Below are 27992 nucleotides of genomic sequence, written 5' to 3'. Positions count from 1 at the left end.
GGTGGGCTGAGGGTGAATGATTACCGTTTGAGTTCAGGAGCTGTCCTTAACCTCTTGAAACCTGGTGGATGCTTGGATGCTGTATTTCCTTTAACCTCCTGCAGGCAGGGCTGCTCTTAAAGGGACCCTGTTTTCCCCAGCCTCTTTCTAATCCAGTGTCTTTCTTTTTGTCTTTCTTATGTTTTAGATTCCTAAAGGTGTTTGTGCGGGTGCAAGAACCTCGGGGCGAGCTTGTCACAGAAGGAGAAACAAAATGGTCTGTTTACCCTGCAGGCAGTTAAAACACATCCATGGAAAGCCAGACTCCCAGTCTTGTCTGGAGTTCCCACTTGAAAAATTCAGACATAAATTCCGTCCCAATATCATTCAGATGCTTGCTCTTTTTCATGGCATGCTATTTGTGGCTCAGATTAATTTACCATCCTTTCCCACTCTTCTGCCAGCTTGGCACAGCGCCTCCATAAAACATAACCAACACTTTCCCCACCCCCCCACCCCTGCAATTCCTCAACACTGGTCAAAGAACGGCTGGCTGCCCTTTGATGCAGCCAGGGAGTCCCAAGCATGTACTGGTCTGTCTTCTGTCCTCTCGTGCCCCTCAGTCCATCTGAATGTATGCACTGGTCCATCAGCATTTCACATGGTGCCTTTAGTGCTAATCTTGCAAGCAGTCTCATCAGATAGCTTGGAAGGGAGGCGTATACGTGTGGGAAGCCTCCCCTGGGAAAAGTGTTACAGCAGCTGGACTGGGCTCTGAATTTGCGGATACTAAACTTGATCCACATGCATTATTCGATATTCTGCTTTCCTGAAAAGGTCACCAATACTTGTCAGCCTTTTTTTTTTTTTTTTTTTAATCTAGGCTGATGCTTATTCCAAGTATTAAATCCCTATGACCTTGCAGTTTCCTGAAAGCCTTCAAGCTCACGTATGTACGCTTGTTTTCCTGCTTGTTCTCCCCCTCCTCTCCCCCTCCTCTTTCTCACACACACACACAGACACACACAAACACAGACAATGGCATTTTGGTTTGAAAGCCCCATTTTGCTCGTCACAAAGACCTCCGTTTTGCTCTTGTTTCAGTCTGCATGCTCGCCCTGTTGCCTTGCCTGCACCCACCTTGCTGAGGGTCATGATATTTTGTGGCTTGTTGTTAATCTCTTTGCAGTTTTCTTTTTGTTGGTTTGTTTTTCAGCATTTCAGACCTGCCTTCTCCTTTTGCATGACCTCTTGTGCGTTCTCATCAGTTAATGTTTAAATAACAGAATTTTTTTAGAATAATGAAAGAGAAAAGCAAAGAAGAAACCACAGTCTATTCTGTTCTCACACCTGGTCACGGACTGGACCTCAACCCAGAAGTCAGACAGGGACTGCAACCATCCTGTTCCCATGTGGTTTTATTTGAAGCAGAAGTAGCATGATAAGTGATGCTGCCCTTCTATCATGTCATGCAGTGAAGAGAGAGCTAGAGTATCTCCAAATATATGATCTGGACCTTAACTGCCTAAGAAAGGGTCAGTTGCTTTCTAAACTTCCTGTTACTTTCCCCTGAATCTGTACCACTGCTAGGATTATAAAGTCATCTTGTACAGGTTTGAGCCCCGTAAGAGTCAGTTGCTGCTTAATAGCTCCTGAGGGCCTAATTTATTCATAAAACAACATGTTTGAGGGAATCTGTTTACTTTTAGTGAACTCCAGCATATTTTTTCAAGTCCCCAGAATTTGAGAGAATTGATCTGGAAACCACTCCAGACAATGACCCTAAAATGAAACCTCTCAAGTTTAGTTTGCAAACCTGTGTGTTTTGCTGCCAGCTGTGCTTTGTGCAGGCTCAGCATATAGAAACGTGTGCAAGAGACATGTACTCTCCATCCTGGGGATTGCCTAGGCCTTGCCCACTCGGGATGAAGTAACTTGAGTTGGGTTATATGTTGTGCTCATCACTCTGTCCCTCTCTCTCCACTCAAGATACCAACTTTTGTTTTCAACAGCACAAAGTCCCTCAGTCCTACAGGTAGTACTGTAGCTGTTGTATTACGGTACTTAGTAACTGCATGCATCAACCAGCAAAAGTTTTATGTTTTTTTAGTCGAATTCAAGTGGCTCAGGAGCCTGCATTGAGAAGCAGGCAATACTGTAGCTGAACAGCCTCAGCGTTGGTATTAGCGGTGTCAGAAGGGTCATAATGGATTAAATTACCATCCTTCTCATTGCTGCTGCTGTGGTCACTTAACTGTTTAGGTCCATGAGCCTCCAATAGCAGAATGTGATCCACACGGTTGTCACCTGTGGCTTTGTACAAAGATTTGTACAAAGGCTTTGTTGCATCCATCTGTCAGGGGATCTAAATGGTTAAGCAGTTAACAGGTGTGCAAAAATATCTTTAAATATTTTTAGCTGCAGTATTTTTATTCTTCTGTCCAATGCACTGTTGAATCAGCAGCTAGAAGAATTCATTTTCACCTGTTATGCCATCTATGTACAAATTAGATAAAAGTTTTGCTTTTATATATTTACTGTAGGTGGACAGTATATTATTGTCAGCCTCTGTGGAACATTTGGACAACGGCAATGTCTGTGTTGCTAAATAGTGCTTTAGAAGGAGCATTAGCTTTAGTTGACTGATTTCTTCAAAAGTTTTATTAAAAGGCCATGTATGGAGATTTTATAAACTTGGCAACTAGTTCCTGAAAGCCCAGATCTTAAAACTTACTGCAAGAAAAAAAACAGCAACAGTCATGTATTGTAGCGTACATGTGTTTATTCCGCTACCTTTATTCAGGGTAACAAATGAGTAATTTTTGTAGAATTTACCTTTTGCAAAATCTGAAGGTCTAAATGTGTGACTGGTTTATAAAAACTCTGCTTGAATTTACTAATCTTGCCCAGAAGCATGGACTGTGCATCCTACAAAATCTCATTATCCCCAGCAAAAGTCTCTAATGCCCTTTCTTAACAATGTAAATAGAGAAGAAACTTATTTACTGATACTCAAAGTTGTGTTTAATGCTGAACATTTTTCAGAATTTCATTTAGTTTGATGCATACTGTTCTTTTGTTTTTCTGCCTGAAGTGTCAAAAGACCTAAAAGAAGCCAAATTCTATTTTAACATGATGATGTTGAGCACTTTTTTATTTGTATATGTGTGTGTATGTGTGTTTGAGCACTGATCACTAGATTTTGGTGGCATCTCAGTGTTGTGATTTCATTGCCAATGTAAAAGGTTCTGGTGTTGCCCATTCATTTCTGGAGACAGAATTCAACCAAATAAAGTGCTTCCATTTGAAAGCGAATAGTGACCTTGTAACAATGAAAGGAAAGTCATCCATGTATTTAAATAAACATTTAATTCCAGAAATACAGTTTCACTGGACCATTTTGATCATCCAGAGAAGGCAAAAAATGGGTTTGTCACTTCTCTTGCCAAATAAAAAAGGCAATGCCTCTTCGCTGGGGCTTCTCTGACTTGAGGTTTTGTAGCCATTGCTCGCTAGTGAGCTTTCTGCCTTCCCACAGCCATTTCCAGTTCAGAACAGAAACTTGGCTGTGGCTGTCCGAGCCCAATATAAATTGTATAGGCTTGAAACTGCTCTAAGCTGCTCATACTGCTCATAGTTCTCCTTGGCTTTGGGTTCCAGCTGTAAAATTTACAACAAATAAGCAGAAACAGCCTGTTCCAGTGTGGTGCTTGTGCCTAACCGCTATGTTCAGAAGAATGATGGTACATTCTTACTCATGGTACTTGGTTGTTTTCTTTTTTTATTTCATACTGGAGTTTCCAGTTGTTTTGAGTATTAATTTGGCTCTGTCTGTACCTTTTGAGTGACTGTCCCACATAGCTAGTTCCCATCAGGTCACTTTGAGACACTATTTTAACAAAGTTTTATCTTTCCAGCTGGCACTTAACAGAGAATGAAGTGGTGGGGGTTTGGTGGTGGGGTTGAGGTTTTTTGTTGGTTGGTTTTTTAATTTGGTCATTTGAGGAGAAAGAAAAACACAGTTCTGGTTGGGTGGTTGGCATACGTGGGAATGACAGGCAGTTCTTGCTTTTTCCCTGCTTCTGTAAGCCATGAGAGCTGCAAACTTGGGGCAAACATTTCATCTAAGAGAGTTGTACTATGTAATGCCCATAGTGAACACTTTGGTTTAACTGGAAGTCTTGACAGGTATTTTTGATACTGATTATTTATATATTATAACTAAACCTGTTGCAAACCTGGCAAATACTGCAGCTGTGCAGGCATGCATGAACATGCAGATGTATGAAATACAGTAATGTTTCCCTTCACCAAATAATCTGAAAACCAGATGCATTCCTTTAAGTCTGGATGAGGATATTTACACTTCCATTTCAATACGCAGGGTTGGCAAACAGTGTGTGTCTCTAGCTGAGACAAAACCCCTGCTAGCTTCTGGACAGCTTCTCCATCTCCTGTTAGTCCAGTTCATTGAAAACAGGCTCACCTAATAGCTATGAGGATTTGCAGTTGTACAGCTCAGCAGGCGACACCTGGCTGATAATTTATTTTATGTAGATTTATAGAGATTTTTTTTTTCCTACCATCACTATTATTAATTTTTTTAACAGAATTTCAGTTGTTCTTTGCCAACGCTAATTAACATCCCTGTCAATTCAGGGCAGATCAGTACTGTTTATGAAACAGCCTGCTACTCTTTGCGTTTTCAGGAAATAATGAATAGGACAGGGTGTCCATCTGGCTCTAACTGATTTATCTTACACAGTGTTAGCTTTGCTAACTTTAAATAGAAGCAGCACAAGCAAATGAGTGATTGAAGGCTGGAACCTGAAGCCAAGCTGAGCAGTAACTGGGAAGAAAATAAAATGAGCTTTACATGTGCCAGCTGTGTCACTGAACATGTCGCAGCGTGCAGGATGCTGTGTGCTTTGGGCCTTCAGGAGGGTGGAGATACACCACCAGCAGCAGCGGGCTGCAGAGCAAGGCTGGGGGGGGGTATGTGTGCTGCATGGGCCTGGCATCACCGGAGGAAGAGTGAATTCCCCTTTCCGTGAGCTGAGACGTGACACGTGCATCATAAGGTGAGAGCGTGGGGCAGAGCGCTTTGCATCCCAAATGATCTGTGAGGCCATAGTCTGGGAACGAGTGGAGTCTGCAGAAGGGGAACAGCATGTGTAAACAACTCCCCAGTACTCCTGGAAGACTGGGGCAAGGGAGCAGATACTCTGAATACTGAGGTTAGCTCCATCCATCCAATGCATGAACAGTTCTTTCATCTCCCTTTTCTGCAGTCAGCAAGGGACCTGATAAAATAAGGGGAAAATGAAGTGATTTGCAAAAAGAACCGATAAGGGTTCAGCCATGAAACGTACCTTACATCGGCACTGGGTCCCAAAGCTGTCTCTGAGACGTGCCCAGGAATACCGTAGCTGCCTGCACCAGTCGAGAGAAAAGCAAGGCTGCAGTCAGGTTTCAAATGAAATACAGATGCAGAACTAAGCTTTGAGTGTTTTAATGGACAGAGGGTGACAAAAAGTACAATTATGGTTTGACCAGAGCAGCACTAGCACTGTTTGTCTGGACACCGAGTAATGTCCTCCCTGGAGGAGGGCATTTGTTAATGTCTCCTGGAACATTTCGAGCTGTTCTGCAGTTGCTGAGGTGATGGGGTTGGTTTGCGAGATGCAAGTTTTTACGCTTGATTTCAAGTTGCTAAAGAATGAGCGGCATGGTCTTATTAAGCCAACTCGAGCTCTATTTCTTCCGGCATCAGCTAATGCGGTGTCATTCGCCACTCCGGCAGAGAACTGTTCTCACCCTCCAGCCCCTCAGCCTCAGGCAGTACCTGCATCACCTGCCTGGGTTAGCAACCCTAATCCAGGCAGCAGGACAGGGTAAGAGGTTGGTGAGAGCACAGCCCTTCCTGCAGCCTCAGCAGCAAGGCTGCTCTCGCGTGTTCCCAAGGCAGTGGATTGTACCAGTACAGACATCGTAACCACGCAACAGACTGACAGAAAACTTCTAGAAAGCTAGAACAGTTCAGTGAAACTTCAGCTACTTCCCATGGAAGTTACTTTCATAGCTGTGACAGTCATGAACAACACATGCTTCTGGGCAATGCAGGCTTTCTGAGACAAACTCTGCTGAAATTGGGTAAATGAAACCTGAAGCAGAAGTCTTTGTAGGCAGAGACTGAGAGGAGCAGGCACCTTCCTCTGAACCAGCGGAGTAAGATTTACCGGAGCTCACTGCTGCTCAGAAGGATCTGTCCTGCAAGGCCTCCTGGCAGCAGGAAGTTTGGATTTTCTCATTTTTAAACTTTTCTTCATAGCAGAAGCTCCCAGGAAGCTGTCAGACCCTCTCACCAGGCAAGGCAGGCAGCAGTTGAATGCACATTTATTTATTGTAACACATTTTCAGCACAAAGTATAACACTTAAGCACAGGAGTGTTAGTTACTATAGTCTGTACAGCGTCTTCTCTGGCACAGACAACACAGACATGCAGGCTCTGCAGCAGATTCAAAGGCAGCTGCAGTGGCTAACAAATACAGCTTAGAACAAAGAAGAATTCCAACAGTGTCTCATTCTCTGACCTCCCCCTGGGCCTGGCTGGGTATACACAAGCTTCCAATAAACAGGACAGTAAAATTAACATGCTGAACGCTTTTAAAGAAGAAGTTGCTGTTTCCAGCAACCATTTGGTCTAAAAAAAATATCTGAAGGCCATTTGTCTTTTCAAAGAATTCTCCTTAACACCTTTTCCTGCTTTCTGTGTCTTGAGTCAAAGCACCGCCTTTCCCTCCTGCCTCCCCCGCTTGCTTCTTCTACGAGGAGCTCAGGAGATCCCATCCCCATGCAGAGTCTGGTACCACTCAGGCCAAGCTGCAGAGCCAGGCTGCGGGGTGCGTGTGCGCTGTGGAATCGTTCAGGTTTCAGTACCAGGAACACACCCTTTGGTTCCTCAGTCCATGAGAGGCCCACCTCTGCCTTGCACTGCTTCCATTAAACTGCACTCAAATGCTTGCAAAGATTTAACTATTGCCTTTCTGGCTTATGAGATTAACAAAGAACTTTTTTTAAGAGCCCTGCTGAGAAAAGTAGAGTTTAGCCTTTTTTTTCTTCATTCCTCTCTCTGCTGCCTGCGAGCAGATGCTCCTTGGCCATGTTAGTGGCAGTAGGATGGGGAGCAAGTTCTTTCTGTTCATTAAATGAGCCACTGTATACACAAACTACATCTGTGTTGAGAAGCTGGAATGACCTCAGCACACAGGTGGGCGCTTGGCTGCAGAAAGCAGCTGATTCCTACAAAGCTGCTTCAACAGCCTGGGACCTGCTCAGCCAGGCCCCTCCCCAGCACTGAATTACCACCCTGTCCAAGGGTGACCCATCCAAATTGGCTCTGTGTGAACAAAGGGGCTCTTCTGCATCCTTTGTGCCCCCTCCACATCTCATGGCAGATGCGGAGCCATACCTGGGCTCACAGCAGGGCCAGTCTGAGAAAGGGGTTACGAACCAGCAGCCCTAAATTCCGCATGAGAGCTGTCCTGTGTCCTGCTCCAAGGAAGCCTGCTCTAACAGCTCTTGAGTTTAAGCTGCTCATGTACCACCCCTGTTTGCTGAACACCTGGAAGGCTCCATCCCATAGCTACAAAGCTGCAGGGAGCTTTAGCAGAAAGGGTACAGCGGGAAGCCACGGGGAGAGAGGACTCATCTTCCAGCTTTGTTCTCTGAAAATGTGCTGAACACATGAAATCAGGTACAAAGAGAAAAAAAAATCTGCGGGACCATAAAGGTGTGGCTTTAGTGGCTAGGGGAGAAAGAAACAGCCTCTTTCAAAATTTCTTAGTTGATTGCAACAGAATTTGCAAGAACTGGATAAAGAGCAAAACCAGGAAGTTGTGACAGCTGTGCACCACCAACACAAAACTACCAGGAGACCATGTGGCTTTAGTCAGCCTCAAATAACAGGTTTCTCTAGTTGCAACACTGCCAGCTGGAAACATAAATAATGTTTCATTATCTTTATACATTTGAGTTGAAAGAAAAATACCAAAAGCAAAACCTGCAAAGGAGCAGAGACTCAGTTCACTGAGGGCAAGCTGGGAGCGCTGGCTTCTTGTAAGCAAACAAAAAGGGGAAAGGGCTTAGGTCAAAACATATCTTAGCAAAGTCTGGCTGCAGTGCCAGAGAGGAATTACAGAGAAGCTGCTTTTCTCCCAGTCTTGCCCAGCACCACCCCTATATTCAAAGCCACATGAAAGGACGGCAGAGGAAAACTGCCTGCCCCAGAAGTGGTGGTGCGAGCTGCACACACCTTCGAGTACCGGACAGCGGAAGAGATTGGACTCCTCAGGATTCCCCAGCCTTCCATCCCCACACAGGTGTATCTGTGCCATACCTTTGCTGCCCCATCACACACAGATCACACAGCCCGTGTTTCTGCTTCAATCTTCTGCTCCCCATGTAGATTTCCCAGGTCTTGGACCTGGGCCACATTCTGTCTGATAGCAATCTCTGGGCCCCCTCCATACAGTGTGCTTAAATAAATCCACGTCTCCTCGGAAATCTGCCCGTAGTCTGCACCTGAAAGGGAAAACAGCAGCCATCAGGCATGCAGCCAGTCTGCCCCTGGTGCAGCTGCTGGAGGGAAAGGTTGGTGCACCACAACACAAGGATGTCCTCTCCCACCACCGCTGCCTGCACAGGCCCACCCCCAAGAAAAGTTAGGCACACGAGGTCCCCCCGCCCTGCTGGCAGGTCTGCGTGGCACAGCTGTAGCCACAGCAGCCCCCACCAGCCCTCTGCAGTGCCACCGCTGCTGGAAGCCACCAAGGCTCCACAGCAGCATAGCTGAGCACTGTGGGGTCCTGCTGCAGCCACTTCTTCCTTTCCCCAAGAGGAACCGAGTGGCAACAGCCCATGATGCCAGGACCTGCCTGATCCCTCTCATACACAGCTGTGAATGAGCGCTGAGAGCCCAGGACCTACAGCCACGCACCCAGACACCCCACCCCAGGAAGCTGGGGTTGAGCTGCCTGGGAGAGACTGAAACCCCTCTCCAAGCTGTCCTAGAAGGGACACCTTAAGGGGGTCAAAGCACAAAGCAGAGAAAAGCAGAGAATGTTGCCATAGTTTAGAGAAAAACCAAAAAGCGTTGCTCCGAGAGGTAACCAAGATGCAAATACTATCTTTAGCTGCTTGGCAGGACAGCCCAGCAAGGACAGCACAAGCAAGGTTATTTCACAAGCTGGACCACAGCAGATGCTCAATAAAGACCAAGTCAAGAGCAACACAAGATTGAAGCCACAATGCAAAGGTGGGGGGAAGGGGAAGGGTGGAAGGGGCCTGCGGCACAGCAACAGCAGGAGATGGAGACTGCAGGCTTCACCGTCACAAGTCGTGTCAGCAAGCTGGTCATGCAGGAGCTGCCAATGAAGAGCAGAGATGGCTCACTCAGGGCAGTCAGCACTGGGTTGTGCAGAGAACTGTCATCTTGTTGGGTCATGGTTGTGCAACTCCGTCCTGCTCTGTGACTGCTTCACTACGGACAGCTAGACCCAGTGATACATTTCCCTTCACCTTTTAGGAACATGGCAAGATGGCAGCACAAGCCTTACCCTGCTTAACTTGCACATGGCCACCTGCTTTCGTGAGTGCAATCTTGCTGTTGTCAATTGGTCCGGGAGGCTCTGTAAGAGAACAAACATGTCAAAAGCCATTCTCCTTTCCATGTTGCCACCAGATTCAGCTTATTTCCTGAGCTAGTTTCTCTTGTTATTTCTGCTCTGCCCTTGGGGAGCTGCAGACAGTCTGAGCAGCCGGTGTCTGAACTCCAGTCAGCTTCAAGCCACGGCAGTCAGGTGCAGTGCAGTGCTCACTGAGGACCAAGCAAATACTTTTTGCCTTTCTACCACTCACCCCTGACAGACTCCAGAGGTCTCTGGCTTCTTACCATTATCCTTCCCCTTGACAAAGGCTTCCCACTCACGGAACCACTGCATGCTGATACAGTAGATGACGCTTGGAGACTCCTCTGCCTGGAAAGCCTTGTTCAGCTGGGATAACAGAGGAGAACAGAGACATGCAGGAAGGATTTAGTCACTCCAGAGATCTGGGGGAGCTTCCATTAACTGTAAGACAGCCTTGCCATTCTTGAGAAGAACCCCATCTAACTCCACCTTCCACACCTGTTCCTGCTCACTATAGCAGGCAAGAGACTAGGATGGTTTAAAATTTGTGTCTGCGTGCAGCCGTGCACAGAATTATTGTGTTGCGGCTGCCCCTCCCCATGCTGTGAGCCCTGGGGAACCCCGAGGTCAATCTCCTTGCCATGCTGTAGATAATGTTCTGGAAAACAAGGGCAGGAGTCCTCCACTAACTGTCCGTGGTGACAGGTCTCCATTTCCCACCTCTACCCTTTGCCACTGCTTCCAGATGCTTCCCATACAAACCTTGATGAAGGTGTCGATTTCAATTCTCCTGCGTTTGGCAAGTGCCTCAATCTCCACTTGGCAAATGGAGCACACATACAGATGGTTCACAGCAGGGCCGCCCCCAAACCTGCGCACAGGACAAGAGGGAGGGGAATGGAGAACTGCAGGAGAATGGAAATGCCTCCCAGCCCTGCATCCTACAGAGACGGATTTTTATACTTCTCAAGACACTGGAAAAGGAGGTGTGTCTGCAGCCGCATGGGGAGTACTGCCTTTACTCAGCACAGCGAGGGTCACTGTATCATTCTGGGACAATGCATCGATATAGCTTGTTCTGGTTTAGATTAGGAGGCTCTATCAAATACCAGTCTTTGCCAAGCCACACCAAGTACTGCATGCCTTTAAGGTACATGGCCCTGGGAAGGCATTACGTCTTGGTCACTGCCCAAGGTGTGAAATAAAAACCAAAACACATTGTGAGAAAGAAAGAAATGGCCATATTCACCTGTTGTAGAGATATTCCCACACGTTTTGAGGCAGAATCACAACCAGGTCATCAATGTAGTGGTACTTATTAGGAGGGATCCCTGTGAAGGAAACACAAGAGGAAGAGTTAACCAGGAAACTCACTGCTGGGTAAAGATGCAAATACAAAAAGGCAGATCTTCCTTGCTGAAAACTCTGATTCCAGAATCTGCTTCCTTTGCTAATTGAAAACAGACAAGATTTCATTAATTGTGGAGGTTTCTCAATTCATGGTCTCAATTTCTAATCAAGTGCTTCATTTCCAGGTGGAGACTTATAAACATGAGGGCTCCCCAGCACAACAGATGAAGAAGAACAACAGTAAAACACAGTATCGGTCTCTTCAGTAGCGCATGCTCCGTTCTCCAATGAAACACTGAATGCCAGCCTTGCTGACAGGGTAACACAGCTAAATGCTGCCTTATCTGCTCTCTACAGGTTTGTTTTTAAAAACAAATGGACAACTGAAAACCATTGTTTCCCAGCACTACACATCCCTTCAGGCCTCTGAAGCCAAAGAAATGAATCCTACTGCAGCATATACTGTATCAGGATGAGAGCTGGAGGTTTTTTTCCTGCATTTGTTAATGCACCAAGAAGCATAAAGGTGCAGCTAAAAGCTGCTATTCCCAGGTCCAGCAGCACTGCCTTACCTCCATGAGAGCACAGAAAGGTGTGATTGGTGATGGGACCAGGCTCAGCAAAGGTGTTGAATTTATTGAGCCACTCTCGAGAGATGTAGAACTGCAGTAAACTGTGCTCCTTCATGCTGGCAAGAGATACAACTTTCTGACGCTCTCGCACAGCTTCTTCACTGCTTTTCCTGAAGTGGGGAAATGGAAAAATTAAGCAGTTCCTGAAGACTTAAGTTTGTGAAATGCATTTCTAGGTATTCCGAAACCAGCAAGGGACTACTGCATGCAGGGGGCACAGCTCACCTGTAGAACAAGACATAGGCTTCTGCATTCTGTACCACAGTCTCATGGACTTCAGTGACATACTGGTCATCAAACTCATACCACTGGCCATTGATCACATTCTGGCAGTAGGCTATGTAATGCCCACCTGTAACAGAGAAAACACAGCACTGCTTGGATTCAGAGTGCAGAGAGAAGTCAGGCCTGGGACAATGTCAGCAGCACAATGAGGATTCGCTTCTGGCAGAGAACAGAGAGCAAAAGAAGAGAAGAAGAAAAAAAAGGCATAATTCCAGCTCAGACAAGCTTTGCAGGAGCAATGGAGCCTTGCACCATCACCCTGATTTGCCTTCCTCAGAAAGGCCTCTCAGTGGTGATGCTGAAATAGCTGCAGGGCATCTGTCACAAGCTGCTAGGTTCACTTTTCAAAGGGAAGAGGCTGAACAAGCCTGGGAACGGAGAGGGCAGGCCTTACACTGTACTTCATCCCAGAAGAGGTGCTGGCTAGTCCTTCTGCTTTGCCTAGACTCATCTCGCTCCTGTTCACCTCTGCCCATACTCACAGAAGGAGGACTTACTGCCTGCTGTGCCGTGGTGACAAATGACTGACAGGAGATCATAGGTCGTGATCTGGGAGACACACTCCTTGGCTAGGAAAGGTTGCAGGTCCAGCCCTTCCAAGGGGAAGGAAACATGACTGTTGATCTTGAAGGAATACATCACCTCATGCCGGAACCGTTTCAAGTGGATGCAAAGAATCTAAAAGACCCAAGGACAGAGAACACCAAAGTACAGTTTTGCCATGGGTCTTCTGATAAAACAGCACATCTCTGTGCATCTCATCTTTGCAAAAGCTCTTCACCTGTTAAGTCATGAATCCTGCTGGCTCATCAGCTTAGAATGGGGAAGTCTCTTCTGGTCTAGATACAGGACTTTGCCACCAAAACAAACTGCTACTTCTGTTCTACCTCTAGCCTCCTTACCTCCTCAGCGGCTGCTAAAAGAAAACTAGAAAACAAGGAGCTTTTACTCACCTCTGGCAGCCGGAGGACTTTGCAGTACTTTACTCCATTCCGCAGTCTGAGGGAGGAAAAGACACTAGCTGTGAGAAACCTCTAAAGCAAAGGGATGCCAAAAGGCAAGGCTGGGTCTTGCTAGCTTTGAAATGCAAGACAAATCCTGAATTCTAGCAACAACAAATTCAGGCTCTTTGCAGTATCCTTCCCAAATGAGGCATGGCCTGAGCAGTTTGTCACGCCTCTTCTTTCTAACACAACAGCTCCTTAACTGCCAAGCCACATCCTTGCTCATATCCTTCTTTTCTTTTCCCCCCAAAGACAGCACTTTTCCAATCTGCAGTCAGTGACCTCTCAAGACCAGGACTCTAGTATAAGGCAAGGCAGATTTTATATGCCACTCAGCAGAAGAAATGTCCAGGCAGAGGGCATAGCAAAATGTCTGACAGCAGTACAGAGAAATAAAGTGCCAGACACACAACATGATACAGATAATGCAAACTTACTTTTTACACCGTTCACAACTGTACATGTTGTCCCCTGTAGACAAAGAGAAGAAAGCCATTATGCAGATTCTCAGAGCACACAACGCTGATACGTCTACATTTCTATCCAGTGCAGACAAATCAAGTTAAGCAACCTCTTGGGGAAGCCAGGGTGAGATCAAAACAAGCACTTCTCTCAATAAGTGTAGGCAAGAAGAGAATGCAGTCAACTATCAGGAAAGAATGCAATTGCCCACCAGCATAAATGAATACAACCAATTGTTTGAAAGCAAAGAAACTAAGGTGGGTAAGGAGCTACAGCACTCACAACTAACCACAGCTATGTCTGCTCCTTGCTGAGGACACTCTCACCCAGATTTCCCACCCTGAGCAGGTGGAAAAACTCACTTCTGCTCAAAGAAGCTGAACTGCCCACCTTTGGTACTGCCAGTCTCTAAATGAAATATTAAGGCAGGATTTCCAGGAGATTCAATCGACCTCCAAAATGCACATGAAATACTCCTCCACGCGGTTTTCCTTGGTTTGTGCTGTCAGACCCCACTGAAGAAAACTCACCCTTCAACTCATCTGCTGCAAAAAAGGCAGCAAGGCAATCCTCCAGCGTCACAACAGGACCCCAAAACCAGCTAGGGATACAGGACACCACAAATCTGCAGAAGAGAGGGGATTAAATGCAAGAGTTACACATAAAATAGCTGGATGCTTTGGTGTACAAAATTCCAAACAGATGATGGGCTTCCTTCTAGCTGTAGGTCCTAAGCTCATCACACATCCCAGAGGAGCAGGGAAAGCACGATTTCTCTCAGCTGATGTTCCTACTGTGATTGCTCAAGCTGGAAATGATTTGGAAAACTACACCAGGAATTAATTTGCTCTGGAGGGCAAGACTGAGCTAAAGGCAGAAGTGAGGAATATCAGCTGCCCAAGAGATCTCAAGGTATGTGATAAAATTAGAGGAACAGTAGCAACTGGTTTAGATGAAAAGGCTCAAAAGACCTGTGAGGTACCACATACTGTCCTCCAAAGAATGGTTCCAATTGACATTCTGCTGTAAATATCACTGGTTAGGGAGAGATGCCTTCCAGCACTGCTGGGCAAACCCCAGAAAAAAAGAGGTTCTGCAGAGGGAACACACCTCCGGATATACTCCATGATGAAAGCAATCCAGCTTTGTGAGGCATAGTTGTCCCCACATGCCCCTGTCTTAGCTGGCACATTTTGGTAGATGGCAGAGTGCAGCTTGGCCAAGTCCTCCTTCCCTGGGATTGGGAGTGACAGGTCCTGGAATGTCTCCACTGTCGTAGAAACCTGGAAATATCCAAGAGAAGAGGTCTGGGTTTCCTGTGTGTGTAATGGATCTAGGACATGACGTTCATCACCTTTTATCACTGCCTGGATTTTGTGTAGGATAGAAACCCGAGTTGGCAGTAAGGCAACTCACACTGGCTAATTATTCTTCACTGCTGTTAGCAGGATGACTTTTGTAATGTTTTTCATAGCACTGGAATCAGTTCTCTAATGTGAATGTGATATTGCTAGGCCAACTTAGTAAACGTTGGTAAGCAAACAGACCCCTACAGAGAAATACAACTTTTTGGCATGGCAGGTTTCTCACAGCTCCCCCACCACCAACCTCTCATCATTTTAGCAGGCCCACTGCATCCTACAGTGTTTGGAAATAGAAGCACCATTTCCTAAGAAGAGACCTATAACATCTAGAAGACTGTACTCTTTGACTGACAGCCACCAGGAGACTCACTCTGTCACACGTGAGACACTGCACCAGGCTGAGAATGGAGCCATCAAAGATGTCAGAAATCACACTGCGATAACGAAGTTCTTTCTTCTTTTTCCCAGAAGCCTGCATCTGAGCTGGAAGACAGACAAAGAAGTTCCGTTGTGTAGCAATTCCTTCCCAGTCTCCTGTCTCAATAGAGTCACGCAGCCACATAAGAACACAGGACAAGTGCTGTCCTGCATGTTCAGACACCACTTGCATGCCAGTGAGACAGTGGAGCCTGCTGTAAACACTTCATGTGGTACAGAAAAGGGGGAGGTAGCCAAATGAACCAATGCAAACATGCCAGCTCTCAGCAGACAGAAATTGTCTTACTGGAAATCCTGTTTCCATTCTCTTACTACATGTTTAGAAGTCTGGCTCTGCCACAGAGAGTCCCTGCTTTTCTCAAGTCTTGTGACATTTTGCTCTAAGCTTTACACTTTACTTCCTCTACTCCCTCACCTGCCTGTGTACTTTGTCCTTTTTTTTTTCCCCCTCTGACATTTGCCATGTGTTCCCCAGGTGTCTTGCACTGGAGAGGACTCTCCACAGCAGGGACTGGCCAAACACAAAGTTTTGTTTAATAACAAACCCTCTTCCCCATGCACACGTGCATGAAGACAGAGTGCTTTTTATCCAGCCAGAACATCTGTGGTTGTGCTGACCTCAGCCAAGGGGCTGGGACACAGCTGAAGAAAGAATGGCATTATTGAACAGCAGTGGTATAAGCACATGCCATTGTGCTTGCAGACTATGCAATGCTGAGGGATTTCAATCTGCAGTTTGCTCGGGATGAAGAGTCCAGTTTGCTAACAACAGAAGCCAGGCTCCACTTTGAAGCCTAACAATACTCCCAGCACTGGACTGGTATCTGCAGCCTTAGTTCTATTACCGTGAGCCTAAGATGTCCAAGAGGACAGCAAACTCTCTCTCAGTAACATCATCTTACGGTTCTTTGGCCCACACACTATGAAATTCAAGTCTGGCAGACAAATGTTTACACATACCCACACTCCCCTAAAGGGACGAAGCTTGTGCCTGGGACTTCATAGCCATTTTATTAATAACAAACACAGCATGCAGATGCAGACATGGAAATCATTTCAGACTCCAATATAAGAGCATACTAGAACATCTGTTGTGCCCAGAACTTGACTTTACCTGCATGTTTAATGTAGTCTTTGCCTAGTACTAGTCTGGAAAGCACTGATGTCCAGGGGCATCAGCAGTTACAACTGTTAATCAAGAATCATGATGGATTCCTTCTCTCTTCTGCAAATGAACCTCCTCCTCTACATGCTCCGACCCTCTGCCTCCCAGCACACACACTCTGGCTCTACCTTTCTTGAGTATGTAGGAAGGTCCAAGCCTGGCAGGACTGGAGCGAGGAGGACTGCTAGAGAGCTTGGAGTGCATTTCATGATGGACTGGACTGCAGGGGTGTGAGGAGCAGCGCACAAAGGCATCGTTGTCAGGTTCTGTTTGGGAGAATGGGGAGGGAGAAGAGCACTGGTGAAAACCTCAGTTATAAAAGGCAACCCTAGTATAGTCAGTGACAGCCTGGCTCTGCGTTCCAGCACAGAATCTTTCCTGATACGTACAGTTCAGTGTCTATTAACTGTCCTGCTTGCACAGGTTGGCAGACCCAGCTCCCTCAGTGCACGGGTAAGAGTGCATAGAGAGCTACACTGAACAGCTAATAATTACATATTAAAAAAAAAATGCCATTTTTTCCCACTTATGACTAACTAGGATTTATAGCTTGCTCCTGTATCCCTACTCCACATAAACAGCATTGCTGTCTTCAGTACCAGTTGGCAGAATAAGATTCTTCTCTAAAGAATTGCTGAAAGGTTGGATATGTTCAGTCTGAGGTGACTCCACACCTACATCTTAACTGCTGCTCCTTTCTTTTCCCTAAGACAGAGAAATGCACAAACTGTGCCTCTCCCTTTTCCCTCCACAAAGCCCACAGTCCGACATGAACAAATACCCTCTTCCACACCTTTTCCACAGATAACATCTCCCCAGGCCAGCCTACCAGCTAAAGCAATGTACACATACAAAACCTTTTTTCTAAATTAGGAAAAGGCATAAATACAGTGTTTGCAGGTTTGGCGGAGGCAGCTATCACTGTCTTCAGGACATAGTCTTTACTCAGCTCCATAGCACTTTAGCCTGGCTAAGCACCTCTCTGGCTCACATATTACATTTTCTTACAGAAGCAACTGTGCACAAAGGCAGAACTGCTGCCAGGGACACTAAGGAAAAACTTGGATGCAAAATTTCTTGAAACCCATAGAAGGAACAGTGACATTATGTGTTGTTTGCCGCTGCACTACAGCACTGCCCCTGTGTAGACTAACATCTTCTCACAAATAACATGACTGGAAGAGGTGTATACCTGGTGTCCTGCATGGGCTGGCAGGACGAGGAGCTGACAGCACCTCAGGTGAGGCTCTACCATCAACTGGCATCATAGTAGTATCAACATCTGCATCCTCATCCACCTGCTCTGAGTTGCTGCGTCGATGGCCACAGGAGAACTTTCTGTCCTTCATCCTCTCTTTCTCAGAGATGCCTCTCCCTGCTTCATCCTGAATCAACAGCTCCGTCTCTGCAAAGGAGCTGCTGCCCATGCCTCCTGTGGTCCGACTTTGACCATCTCCTTCACCCCTGTCACTGCCTGAGTCACAGGAGAGGAACTCATCCTCCGAAGGACTTCGGTCACCCTCTCGCTTTTCGTCGTGGTCACTGGTATCCAAATCCTTTGCCTCTGCCACAACTGGTTCCTTCAGTTCTTCATGAAGCTGATCCATCAGGCATCGCAAGAACTCCTGAGTGTCCTGAAAACCAGGAGTAATTCCATGTTAGTATCCATCCAGAAACGGGGCAAATGAGAAGGGGAAAAGAGGAGAAGGCTCCATTCATAGCCTCTTTCAATGCTGCCCACAAAGGTTAGCCACCTCTGCAACACAAGGAGGCCCTACTAAAGCAGAGAAAGTACCGTGGCCATGTACCAAGAAGCTGTCTGCTACATACATGTTTTTAACTTCTAAATGATAAAAAGCTCAATTTGTATCTGAATATCTTCAGCTGAAAGACACCGAAAAGCCACAGAGCAGCTATAGCATGCAAACTTTATCAGGCATTTACCACTGATAAGAGGCAAGAGAGACGAGAAACCTAATGAAGACAGCAGGCTGTAGAGAATACTCTTACCCACAAAACAGATTTCATGAACACTGACTTCTGCTCATGGCAATCCCTCTCTTAGAAAGGGCATAGTAAAATATCTAATAAATAGGGAATGGAACCAGAAACCAAAGACAGTCTAGGTGCAAGTTCCTACATTCATAATACATGGTAAAAAAAGCTGAAGCATCGGCTTCAAAGGACCAGCTGGAAAGCAACTTGGTATTTTGACAACTTCAGAAAGTTAATTATGACACTTCTCTTATTTTATGGAACTTTGGCTTTTAGCCTGCCCTGCCTTCCTTTCAACTTTATCTCTTTACAGTTGAGAGTTTTCCAATCCAATGTACTTCACATCAAAGATAAAACATAGGAGTTCTTGCATTAATCATTATTTTTATTCTCTGTTTTGATTTCCTGTCAGTATCACAGTTTAGATGTACTGTCACTTCCCTTGCAAATTTTCTAATCATAGTTTGATGTTTATGTTTTATTCTAAAGAATAAACACAAGATATACACTGACAAAAACTTTAAAGAAAAAAAAAGGATACTATCTTTAAATAAGATTTAATTTGCTGTAATTCCCCAGAAAAAGAATATGGAACGTTCATATCTAACTTTTTAGTTCAGATTTATCCAGGTTTCTCAGCTCTGATGTGAATAAATAATACCCGACTCTCATGTAGCACATTATCAATAGATCTCAAAGCCCTTTATAAAGGAGGTGACCATCATAATTTCAGAGGTGAGAAAGCTGACACAGGAAAATGCACTGATCTGGTACCAGCAAGGCAGAGACAGAGCCTGGAAGAGAGCCCAGGTTTCTTAAAACCCACCCAAGTGCTCGATCAGATCATTAACACTGACACAAAACGGGTACGACCCCTGAGCTCAAGCTCTTCCTCCTGAACACAAGCACCACCACTGCAGGAAGAAGAATCCCACCATCTTTGGAATAATGGCATGGTTTTGTTGAGGCCCCACCTGCTGTGCATAGCCTCGGAACATGGGGTTGACGAGTTTAATGCCATGGGATAGACTGCTTGGAACAACATAACTCGGGCTGTTTAGATATGGGAAAAAAAAAAAAAAAAAAAGAAGTTAGTTTGCTTATCAGGCCTGGAGCCAGTTTGTCTAATAAGCCATAGAACAGGGTGTGGTAATTAAAGAGGCAAAATATAATTATGCACCTGCAAAGCCTGGGCATATATTTCTCTATTAGCTGGATTTTAGGAGACAGAAAACACCTCGCAGTCATTTCAGTCTATCCTTCCAGGGACACCCTTGCCTAAAGCACATTTAACTTAAAGCTGTGTCCACACTTCGAATTGTCTCAAGTGATTCCTTCCAGAGCAGGGTTCTGCAATTAGTAACTTGATTTGACTTTGCAGCACCATGTCTGTCTCAAAATCTGTGTGGGCTGAGCCAGTAAATGAGGTAAATCAAAAGCAATATTAAAATGACATTATACTACTACAAGGTCTACAGCCTTCTCTTCCAGAAAGACACAGTTCACATTTGCTCTGTATCTTACTTATCCTTGTTACCAACTAACACGAAATGAACATGCAATACCATTTAAATTCCTAGTTTGATTTTTTTCAGTTGACTGCACAGAGCAGACATCTTCAGATTTTAAGAGAACTGCATTATTTTACACTATCCTTTGGACTGGTCTAGAATTTGAACCAATAGCAAGTATTTCCCAAAACGTCACCTGCACTCTCCATTCTCTTTGGTACAACTCTCTGTATTGCTTTTTCCACCCAAATCCTCAACCCTGCTGACCAGCAGTGCAACTACAAGCTGGTCAGTCCATGCAAGATACTCAGAAATGGCCAAGAACATTCCCTTACTCCATCATTTTTTCTTCATTGCCAACAGGAAGTTATACTAAAAAAAAAAATCTTCCTTTTTGAAGATATAACATTAAGTACGTATTCTTTTCACTGACATCAATATGCCAATTTTATCGTGAGTAGCAGGACATTGGATCTCCTAGATATGAAGGAATCCTCGCATACCCATCTACGTAGGGTTCGAACTGACTCCTTTAGACAATGCAATTATCCCTGAAGATCAAATTTCCTCTTTGCTGATGCCAGACTTCAAAACTAACATAACTATGAAACCTGTCCATATTAGATTAGGGAGTGATTACTCACCGCTTCTTATGCCAAACCTCAGACACCAACTTCTGGTAACTTTTGCACAGTGCTGGTTTCTTATCTGTACGGACCAGTCCACCACATTCCAGAAAAAACTGTGTGAGAGGTGGGCTACAAGAAAAAAAAGGAAGAATTCAGTGTACAGAAATTTCTCCTCTGCTTCTATGTAAGGGTTTATCAAAACTTAAAAGCATGCCTTTTCAAAACCATGCTTAAGATACTGTTTTTAAATCGAGAGAAGTGATTCCAGATACAGACTTGTCTCTTAACTTGAAACAAATGAAAAAGGCTGATCTGAATCTGTTCCCAGTACAGAGAAGAGATCCTGGAATTAGCTCTCAACAGGATGGCTAGAGGGTATTTTAGGATATGGGTTGTTAGAATGATATCACTAGGGGGAATAAAGAGCTGTGACATGGCTTCCCATGTGATGAATTACATTTCTGTCACAACAGAAATGATGGAGTTATACTTCAAGCACTCATCTAAACATGAGTCTTGTAAGTAGTCACTCAAGTTTCCTGCTGTAAACCTTCTGTTGTCCAAAACAAATACTTAATTATTTCTGCATCTAGTCTGGCTGATTTCTCTTTGCAAGACTCATGAAGGTCTCAGATCAGAGGTGCCACTTCTGGTATTTAGTGAAGTCTAGTAAAGGCTCTACTGAAAGGCCCTAATGCCTACCAGTTAGAGAGAGCCTGAAGTGCTGCGTTCATGTAGCAGGAGTTCCCAAGATTTTTCATTCCAGTAAGGCCTAAAGCACAAACAAGAGAGGCATGAAACACTTTCCAGATGTGCTGCTTTCTGCATTCCTCCCCATTCCCCAAAGGAGAGGGGATTCAGCCCTTTCCAGGCAGTCTGCACACTCTGCTTGTAGGAACCTCTCAGTGCAAGTCCTACAGATTGCAGTTACCCTCACAGTCCTTTCATCAACTCAATGCAGAGTTACCTCTTGGTTTCAAATCGTCATCCTCTGATTCAGATTCACCTTCATCAGCCACTGCAATTGGAACAGCTTTCAGAGGGTGAGCAGGCAATGGTGAATCCTAAAGATGGAGAAATAAGCATCAGTGAGAGGCCGGCTTTGAAAGATGAGTTATGACAGAGACTGTCTTATACATAAATCAAGCCAGTCTTGAAAAAAAGCACTCTGGAGAGAAAAGAACCAGTTGCACTGTCTACCATTCTCACTAATGCAAGGAGGGATTGGAAATAGTACCATTACTGCTTCCAGTACACATGATAAGAGAAGCATCGGGAATATGCAGCAGTGTCACAAGTACATGTGTTTCTGGTCTGACAGCTAAAACTTCCACAGGCCGTGCTCTGAAGTGAAGATGTGACAGCTGTTTTGATTCATCTCAGAAACAGATGCCCCATGGAAGAGGCTAGGAAAAGTTAAAAATAAAGTCAGAATGGATATTCAAGTCATATGGAAGCCTGCTTGGTGGGAGACCCTTAAGGCAAGGCTTTGGGTCCCCTGGCTACAGGTAGCCACTTTCAGTGAAAAGAGCTCTTCTCACAACAAAAGCCTGGACAATAGCGGAAACTGCTTTGCTAATTTTGCAACAGGTAAACAAAACCCCCGCCAAGCATTCAGCCCTTGCCACACTGACACAGACCCACCAGTTCAGTGAACTTTACTGGTGGTGACTGCGTGTGCGCTGCCAGCCGCTGGTCCAAGAACACCTCCTTTTCACAAGCATAACACCAGATGCGGAAAGTGGTCAGATTCACCGTCAGGTTGTGCTTTTTGGCCTAAAAAATTAAAAGGTGAAATAATGAATCTCCCTTGACAGCCGGCTCAAGTTGAAGCACTGGCCTACCAGAACAGGGTAGAGGAGGGTTAGGTAATGGGAAAAAATCCAATTCACTCTCTCTTAAGATGGGCAACAGAGAAAAGCTCACCTGTGCATGAAGTGTGCTGTGGTCAGCAAAGGACTCTCCACAACCAACATAAGGACAACCAATCTAGTGAGAGAAAAGAGCAAAAGTACAATGGGCACATCAAATTAGACCCCTCACAAAATAGTCTGCAACTCCAGTCCCATCAGCAGCTGCAACTTCAAAATTGATCTTGCCAGTTTTCTAACCAGCTTTTTATTCAGGGCCTGGAATAAGGCAGAAAATTGGAATTGCTCAATTTAGGAAAGAAAACCTGGAGCCAGGTTTACATCCATGTAAAGGCTCCATACCAAGGCAAGTGCTCCAACAGGCTGCTCATCTGAGCAGTCTCAAAACATCTGAGCACCAGTGTAAAAATCAACTGCCCCCACCCACCGGCATGCCCTTGTCATTCCTTTCCACCTTGCTGCCCTAAGCAATGTCACTGAAGGTCTCACACTTGCAGCCTCCCTTTGCAGTTACCAGCAGAGGCAGGATCCAGGCAACAATCAATGCTGGGCATGTTATTCATGTCCTAATAGGACTACCAGGGTAATCACCTCTGAGGAGTGAACTCTTACATACTGGCATACCCTAACAGTGTTAGCCTTTGATCTTAGTCTTCTCCTTGGAATCCATCAAAAAATGGTGGATAGTTCTACGGTGAACGCCCTCTTTGGCCGCCCAGTTTTGGGGTTTTTTTCCTTCAGTATAAATGATATTAAAGAGAAGTCCCACCATACATGCACACAAATAGCAAGCCATTTTTACCTGAAGACAAGCCCAGAGATTTGGTCCCACAGCTCCACATGACTGGCAAGTTCCCTGTATATTCATGATAAAAGAAGGTTTGTTTGCTTGTTTGGTTTTTAAGTAACCCAGTCCTTCAAGAGTGGGAAACCTCTACAAGACAGGCCTCGCCCACCTGCAGCTCACAGTATTTCATTTTTTAATACCACACTTCCAATTAAATAGACGCTTTGAGGCATTCTAGCTAAGTGACACATTTCAGCAGGGTAAAATGACAGTGAGAAACAGATCAGATGGGGATGATAAAGGCTTAAGTTACGGGACATGTGCAGGGTCCATCAGCACTGGAAGAAGAGTTTCTGCCTCTCCTCTATGGAGACAGGCAGCATTTTCTTCAAAAAGCAAACATGCAAACGCATGCACAATAGCTAAAAGGGAAAGGACTGATAACCAGAACACCCCTGTACCTTGGATTTGAGCAGCAGATCGTCCCTGGTCACCTCTCCTATGGAATCCAGGTGAGGACAGATGTCTCTTGTATCCCCCATTTTCACCAATGCTCACCTGCAGGTGGGTGTTCTCCTAGGACAAGTAAGGATAGTTCCTTTCAGCTACATGTCAGATTTGCTCTCACAGATCGTAAGAAAATAAATTAGCATGTTTTGTACATTAAAGATTATGGTGTTCATCTTTAAAGTTCAGAGATCAAAACAAATCTGAATCTGGAGCCAATCAGGTTAACTAGCCCAGTTCTGACCCATTGCTGAGCAGCTGCATTGTGGTATTGTAAGGGAGCAAGGCAATGGCAAAGAGAAGGAAACACATGAATAAAGCTAATAATCTGTACAATGAGGAATGTGTGTTCAGAAATGCAGGGAGGTGCTCAGTACGCAGGCAGAGCTTCAGCAGAACAGCTGCCGACTTGGTTTCAGGTATGGGGATGGATTTGCTGCCACCCCAAAATGAAAACCGCAGTACAGTGACCTGCCGACCAGCCTCTTCTTAAGCTCCCAGACTGCCTGGATCACATAGCATCTCTGAATGACAAGAGTCCTACAGCAACAAATACAAACCCTCACTAATTCATACATGCTTTCCATACATAGCTTAATGGCCTTGTATACCATGAATACTCCATGAACCTGACTAGATAAGCTATGTTCTCCCCCCTAAAAACCAGGTGTTCTCTGCTAGTTCAGCAGGTAGGGTGAGAAAACAAACGTGCTGATCTGAACTGACTTCCTCTTGCCAACCACAAACACACAGCATGAGAAGATACAAATCTAATTAGCTTGTCTGCATCAAACGTGGATTAAAAGTGAAAGGGCACTGCAGCCTAAGACACAAGTATTTAGCCTATGGTGTCTGGGGCTTCACGCTACCCATACCATGCTGATCTGAATCTAACATTTAGCTATTATGCCAATTTATCAAACACTAAAAATACGATTACTGTTGTAAACAACGCTGGGCAAGAGGGAGACAGACTTAAATGATCGGTATCACAGATAGCCAGTCTTCAGTCTCTGAAGAATTTACCATTTGACAGATGGATTTTTACCAATATGATCCACATAACTCTCAAAGACTGTACAAAACGTACCAACACACTCTTCTGCCCATCTTGTACATCCAAGCACTGCAAGTATAGAGAGTTTCATAGCTGCGTGCTTATGAGCACAACAAACACTTTCATGGTGGTCTACGGGTACTTAAAAGACTTTAAACATGTCTTGGTAATGTGCAGCTATAAAAAAAACAAGTTAAAAGTTTGTAGTTTTTAAGCATAGTTTAAATAACCTCACTCCTGGCTGTTAGGAAAAAGCAAGCAAGTGATACTAGTAACACAGACCAGGATCTAAAATATTACAAGTGGCTGGAAATGAGGCAGATGTGAAAAGTCCACATCGTTACAAAAAAGACGTGGAAAAACCTGATGAACTTGATGTTAGCAACTCCAGCAGCGTGGCTGCTACTCTCTGTTGTTTTCACATTTTGAGGACATTTGAAGGAATCCCCCGTGTTATCTGGTCTGAATTACAGACAGTGGACTGGAAGGAAGGAGGGGGGAGGGATATAAACAAATAAGCTATCAGCAACACTATCTTGGGAGCTGAAAAGCTTGCCTAGCACCTTGCATTGGCACAAGACAAACCTCAAGGATCACTTTATAACCATGTTTATCCAGCACTCTTTGGAACTGAATAAACTGAACTGGAGGAGCAAAGCAAAACTAGAGAGGGAATAAATCATCTTTGCATGCCAGAAAACACAACAGTGGTTGTAACCAGGATCTCAGTAACACATGAAGAGATGCTTAACAAACAACTGAGCAACTTCATGCAGCCTCACAGCAAAGCAAAAGAGTATCAGGTAACATATGCTGATTTACAAAACAAGTGACAGGAGCACAGTATCTTTGACTAACACATAAAACTGGGACACTTTCAGGCTCTCAGTCCCTTTATCAAAACCAACCCTTTTTCCCAAATGCATCAGCTGCTGCAATTTAAAGAAAAAAGCATCACTGCCACATTCGCTATTTCACCTTCCTTTATTTCTCATTCCTTTCCTAGAAAACCTAGGAACAAAATACTGTTTTAAAATTAACTCCAGACCATAATCTTCACCAGCTTAAGCTAACTGGGAATTGGTTTTGGAGCACACTACGTTAAGTACAGTCTTGTGGATGTGGATGGTTTTAGTGCATTCTGTGAGACGACCCCTCTACTCCAAACTAAAACCAGGCCTTTAAACGGTCCGGTACTGGGATGCTGATCATCCCACCTGAGGTTTCCTTTTGTGAACAAAACAGGGAAATTCTCATCTTCGACTCTCAGCCCTGACTGAACACATCTGAAAAGGTTTGATTTTTAATTGTTCAGAAAGAAGCATTCAATCCCTACCGTCCCATGACTCTGCCCTAAGAGCTTCAGCTGGCACACACATCTCTCCAATGCTGCTCAGGAAACTAGAAACTTAATAATAAGCACTGTCAGAAAGCTTAACTGTGCTTGTCAAAATATACTGTGTATGACGGGAAGTTACCTTAAAACAAGTTCTTCAGCCTGTCCTCTCAAGCAGCACTGTGGAAGAACAGTACATGAACATGTCAGAACAATTCCACGGTAACTGCAATCCACTTTCAGTTGCTTAAATTGCTGACAAACCCAGTGTCTCTGCTTTCTACGTATTTCTTGGGGGGGGTGGGTGGTGGTGGTGGTGTGTTTTCTGCTTAGAACAACTGCGTGCTTCTGTACCAAAGCTAGAGACAACAATGAAGAATTTTGGGTCTATGCAGACTGACAGTCTGCAGAGTAATCCTGACCAAATAAAAGAAGTCTTACCACCATTCATCTGCAAAACAACTACCGAGTCTACTTGCTCATCTTGCATAATCTACCAAGATAAAGGAGTATCTGCAGTTTGTGGCATTTTATACTTGAGATACTGAAGAAATAAATATTTACTGAACTGCCCTACTGTACAAGGAGGAACCAGAAAGCAGGTGCTTCTGACTCTTAGCTGAACGTCTCTGCACTGCATCACAGATTGGAAAGCCAGGCGTTTTATGTAGAACAGGCAAAGCAGACCAGGTTTTAACACAGATTTATTATTAGAGGTCACAACATGACGGCACACCTAGGGATTTAGCTTTTAAGAAAAAAACACCTTCGGGTTAATGTCCCCCTTCGCCCTGCTATGTCGCTCCTCAAGTGCAGCAGACCCCCCCCCAAAATACAAGTCCTCTCCTAACAGACGCTACGGCTGTTAAGCAGGGGTGAAGATGAACGTAAATACGCCTGCACGCCGCCGGATTCGGGCAGAACGAGTCACCGGCACAGCTGCCCCGCGGAGTCCCACTCCGAGGGTCGCGGAGGCCGCCGTCATCCCGGGGAAGGCCCCGGGCCCCGTCCCGCTGCCCGGGCACCGCGGGGCCTCGGAGGGCCGGGCCGGAGCCACCCCCGGCCGCTGCTGCTGCATCATCCCCGGCCCGCCCGCCCGCTCGCCCCGCAACACCGCGGCCGGGGCGGAGCGGCCGCGAAGGGCCCCGACCCGCGGCCCACACGCCACCCCCCCCGCCCGCGGCCCTCTCACCTGCGGGATACTCGGGGCGCCGCCGCCCCCGCCCCGCCGCAGGGCTGCGCCTCAGACCGCGCCGCCGGGTAGGCCGCGCCCTGCGGCCCGGCACGGGGTAAGGGCCGCGACGCCCCGAGCAGTGCGGGAGGCGGCGGCGGAGCTGTAGGCGCCGCGCGGGCCGTGGGCGGGGCGGGCCGTGGGCGGGGCGGGAGGCGCGGGCGCTGCCCTTACGGGCCCCGGGAGCGCGTTCCCGGGCGCTCCCCACGTAGAGGGCCCGCCCGGATCCCGCGTTCGCTCAGGGCCGGGAGCTCAGCCCCCAGCCGCGGCTTTTGGCGGGGCATCTGCTGCAGCAGGTGCCGCTGGAGGGGCAACCCCGGCTCCCCTCAGTGCGGCCCCGTGGCGGGGACACGGCGCCTCGTGCTCCGGCCGCTCGCGGGTTTGGCACTGGCCCGACGTGAAGGGCCACGTCCCTCTTGCGAGGACGGGCCTTAACACACGAGTGGGCGACAAGCGCTTCCGAAGGCACCCTGCCCCTTTGGCGTCCCGGCCGGTCACCCGCGCCCGGCCGAGGCGGCTCTGCCGGGACTGCGATAAACGACACGGCCCTCGTGACTCACACGGGATCCCATCGGGAAGGAGAACTCGTGGCCCAGGAGGGCACGGAGGGGTCTCGGCCCGAGCGGCAGCGGGAGGAGAGGTCGCCTGGCGGGGCCGGTGGCTCCTGCCCGGCCGCGGAGCTGGCGCACAGGCGGCGCC

The 27992-nt window shown here is 46.1% G+C and overlaps 2 protein-coding genes across 5 annotated transcripts in view; one reads left to right on the top strand and one right to left on the bottom strand.

Annotated features, from left to right (window-relative positions):
• FNBP1 (formin binding protein 1) overlaps positions 1-3363 on the top strand; it is a 110914-nt gene extending 107551 nt beyond the window's left edge. Inside the window, exon 18 of the mRNA XM_056352313.1 lies at positions 188-3363. Within this exon, the coding sequence (XP_056208288.1) occupies positions 188-195 (8 nt within the window). The 3' untranslated portion in view covers positions 196-3363. The remainder of the gene's footprint in view (positions 1-187) is intronic.
• On the bottom strand, positions 3330-27992 carry USP20 (ubiquitin specific peptidase 20). Of its 4 annotated transcripts, XM_056352312.1 has the most exons (26): positions 27255-27730; positions 26205-26242; positions 23624-23738; positions 23178-23231; positions 22431-22493; positions 22149-22280; positions 21472-21568; positions 21207-21276; positions 20520-20633; positions 19339-19417; positions 17562-18003; positions 16498-16635; positions 15137-15249; positions 14513-14685; positions 13933-14027; positions 13378-13411; positions 12890-12935; positions 12434-12614; positions 11877-12003; positions 11592-11761; positions 10919-11000; positions 10432-10540; positions 9933-10035; positions 9598-9669; positions 8379-8563; positions 3330-5282 (listed from the first exon to the last, which is right to left on the bottom strand). In XM_056352312.1, exons 3-25 carry the CDS (start codon positions 23702-23704, stop codon positions 8403-8405), a joined length of 2736 nt encoding a protein of 911 aa, XP_056208287.1. In that variant the 5' UTR covers positions 23705-23738; positions 26205-26242; positions 27255-27730; the 3' UTR covers positions 3330-5282; positions 8379-8402. The 4 variants fall into 4 exon arrangements, with proteins under 4 accessions (XP_056208287.1, XP_056208284.1, XP_056208286.1 ...); XM_056352309.1 differs by lacking the exon at positions 3330-5282 and having other exon boundaries at positions 5476-8563; XM_056352311.1 differs by lacking the exons at positions 3330-5282; positions 26205-26242; positions 27255-27730 and adding an exon at positions 27854-27992 and having other exon boundaries at positions 5476-8563.

This window comes from Falco biarmicus, chromosome 9, assembly GCF_023638135.1.
Source record: "Falco biarmicus isolate bFalBia1 chromosome 9, bFalBia1.pri, whole genome shotgun sequence".
NCBI lineage: Eukaryota > Metazoa > Chordata > Aves > Falconiformes > Falconidae > Falco > Falco biarmicus.
Note: the sequence above shows the minus strand (reverse complement) of the source record. Positions and strands in the feature narration are given on the sequence as shown.